Here is a 455-nt window from a genome sequence, read left to right as displayed (position 1 = left end):
CGCAGTCACAGGATAAATGTATAGAAATGGAAAAAATCAATAAACTCCTGAGACTGTTTCAAAATTGAATAAACAAAGAAATAAAAAACAAAAAGGAAAACACATATTGGGAGGAAAGGGGGGGGGGGAAGAAGTACATTTCACATTACTCATACTTAAAAATAATGAAGGTTGCACATGATGAGATGATGCTGATAATGCTACCCTCAATGAAAATGAAAGTGATAATAATACTACTTTATAATTTTGATAAAAAAGAACAATTACTCACTCTTTAACTTTGTGAGAAAGCTTGATGTCAACTTTCTCTGAATCTTCTTCATCACTATTGACTGGTTCAGTTTTTATTTCCTTTTTAACTTTCTCTTGTTCAGTTTTGTATTTAAATATGGACGTTAAAATTATAGACTTCGACTTATCTTCATTACATGATGCTTTAGTATTAGGATCACATG

The 455-nt window shown here is 30.5% G+C and overlaps 1 protein-coding gene across 1 annotated transcript in view; it reads right to left on the bottom strand.

The window, feature by feature from the left end:
* Window positions 1-455, bottom strand: part of LOC119594054 (AF4/FMR2 family member 4-like) — a gene marked incomplete in the record, with an annotated part of 85,679 nt that overhangs the window by 22,608 nt on the left and 62,616 nt on the right. The window contains 1 exon segment of the mRNA XM_037943090.1: window positions 272-455. Coding sequence (XP_037799018.1) covers window positions 272-455 — 184 coding nt within the window.

This window comes from Penaeus monodon, chromosome 33, assembly GCF_015228065.2.
Source record: "Penaeus monodon isolate SGIC_2016 chromosome 33, NSTDA_Pmon_1, whole genome shotgun sequence".
Lineage (NCBI taxonomy): Eukaryota > Metazoa > Arthropoda > Malacostraca > Decapoda > Penaeidae > Penaeus > Penaeus monodon.
Note: the sequence above shows the minus strand (reverse complement) of the source record. Positions and strands in the feature narration are given on the sequence as shown.